General features: G+C 64.9%; 1 protein-coding gene across 1 annotated transcript in view; it reads left to right on the forward strand.

Annotated features, from left to right (window-relative positions):
* The first annotated feature begins 1,118 nt into the window (after positions 1-1,118).
* Positions 1,119-1,429, forward strand: part of CALB2 (calbindin 2) — an 18,892-nt gene continuing 18,581 nt past the window's right edge. The window contains exon 1 of the mRNA XM_014960759.1: positions 1,119-1,129. Coding sequence (XP_014816245.1) covers positions 1,119-1,129 — 11 coding nt within the window. The remainder of the gene's footprint in view (positions 1,130-1,429) is intronic.

A 1,429-nucleotide genomic window follows, 5' to 3' on the forward strand; every position in this document is an offset into this window, starting at 1 on the left:
CCCCCCCCCCCCCCCCCCCCCCCCCCCCCCCCCCCCCCCCCCCCACCCCCCCCCCCCCCCCCCCCCCCCCCCCCCCCCCCCCCCCCCCCCCCCCCAGTAGCCATGGCAATGCTTCCCCTGGGCAGGCTGCGCCGGAGCCGGTGACAAACCCCACGTGTGGCTGTTTGTTTGGGCCTGGAAATTTCCCTGCTGTTTGGGAAAAACTCGGGAAAAGGAAATCCTCCCCGAGGAGCCAGTGAGTGGCAGCGGGAGCCAGGGTGAGAAATGTCCCTTTTTTGGGCTGAGCATCGCTCCCAGCCCTCCAAGGAGACACCCCAACCCCCTCCCACCCCTCCAGGAGGAATGGCAAAGCCTTCATCCCAGGGTTTTTCCTCCAAATGACGGATGTGGTGTCCAGGTTTCATGTCCCCGGTTGTGGGTGACAGCCCCAGTGTGGCCATTGCATGGTCCCTCGGTGGTGGTGGCACTGGGGCTGCCTCCATCCTGCTCCTCCTGCCGGGAACAGCAAGCCCTGAGCTGCCCTCAGGAGCCCAGGGGAGGCAGGGGGACGGTGACAAGGTGTGGGGACACAGGGCTGGGTGGCACAGGAAGGGATGCAGGGACTCGGGGAAGGGATGGAGTGAGAGCCAGGAGGAGGTGGCAGGCCGGGGCAGGGTGACAAGGCAGGGCTAGGTGACACAGGGCAGGGGCTGGTGATGGGGCAGGGGTAGGTGATATAGGACAGGGGTAGGTGACACAGGGCAAGGGTGTCACGGGGCAGGGGTAGGTGGCACAGGACAGAAGCAGATGACATAGGGCAGGGATAGGTGGCACAGGGTAGGGGTAGGTGATGGGGCAGGGCTGGGTGACGTCAGGTAGGGTGAGTGACAGAGGGAAAGGGAAGGTGACATCGTGCAGGAGAGCTGGCGTGGGGCAGCAGTACGTGACAGGGCAGGGGTAGGTGACACCAGGCAGGGGTAGGTGATGGGGCAGGGGTAGGTGATATGGGGCAGGGGCAGGTGGCACAGGACAGGGGTAGGTGATGGGGCGGGGGTAGGTGACATGGGGCAGGGTAGGTGACATGGGGCAGGGGTAGGTGGCACAGGGCAAGGGTAGGTGATGGGGCAGGGCTAGGTGACATGGGGCAGAGGTAGGTAGCACAGGGCAGGGGTAGGTGTCAGGACAGGGGTAGGTGATGGGGCAGGGATAGGTGACACCAGGCAGGGGTAGGTGTCAGGACAGGGCTAAGTGGCACAGGGCATGGGTAGGTGACACTACACAGGGGTAGGTGATGAGGCAGAGGTAGGTGATGGGGCAGGAGTAGGTGTCAGGACAGGGGTAGGTGACATGGGACAGGGCTAGATGACATGGCACAGGGCATGGGTAGGTGACATGGGGCAGGGGTAGGTGGCACAGAGCAGGGGTAGGTGACATGGGGCAGAGGTAGGTG

Source organism: Calidris pugnax, unplaced genomic scaffold (genome assembly GCF_001431845.1).
Source record: "Calidris pugnax isolate Ruff unplaced genomic scaffold, ASM143184v1 scaffold347, whole genome shotgun sequence".
Taxonomy (NCBI): domain Eukaryota; kingdom Metazoa; phylum Chordata; class Aves; order Charadriiformes; family Scolopacidae; genus Calidris; species Calidris pugnax.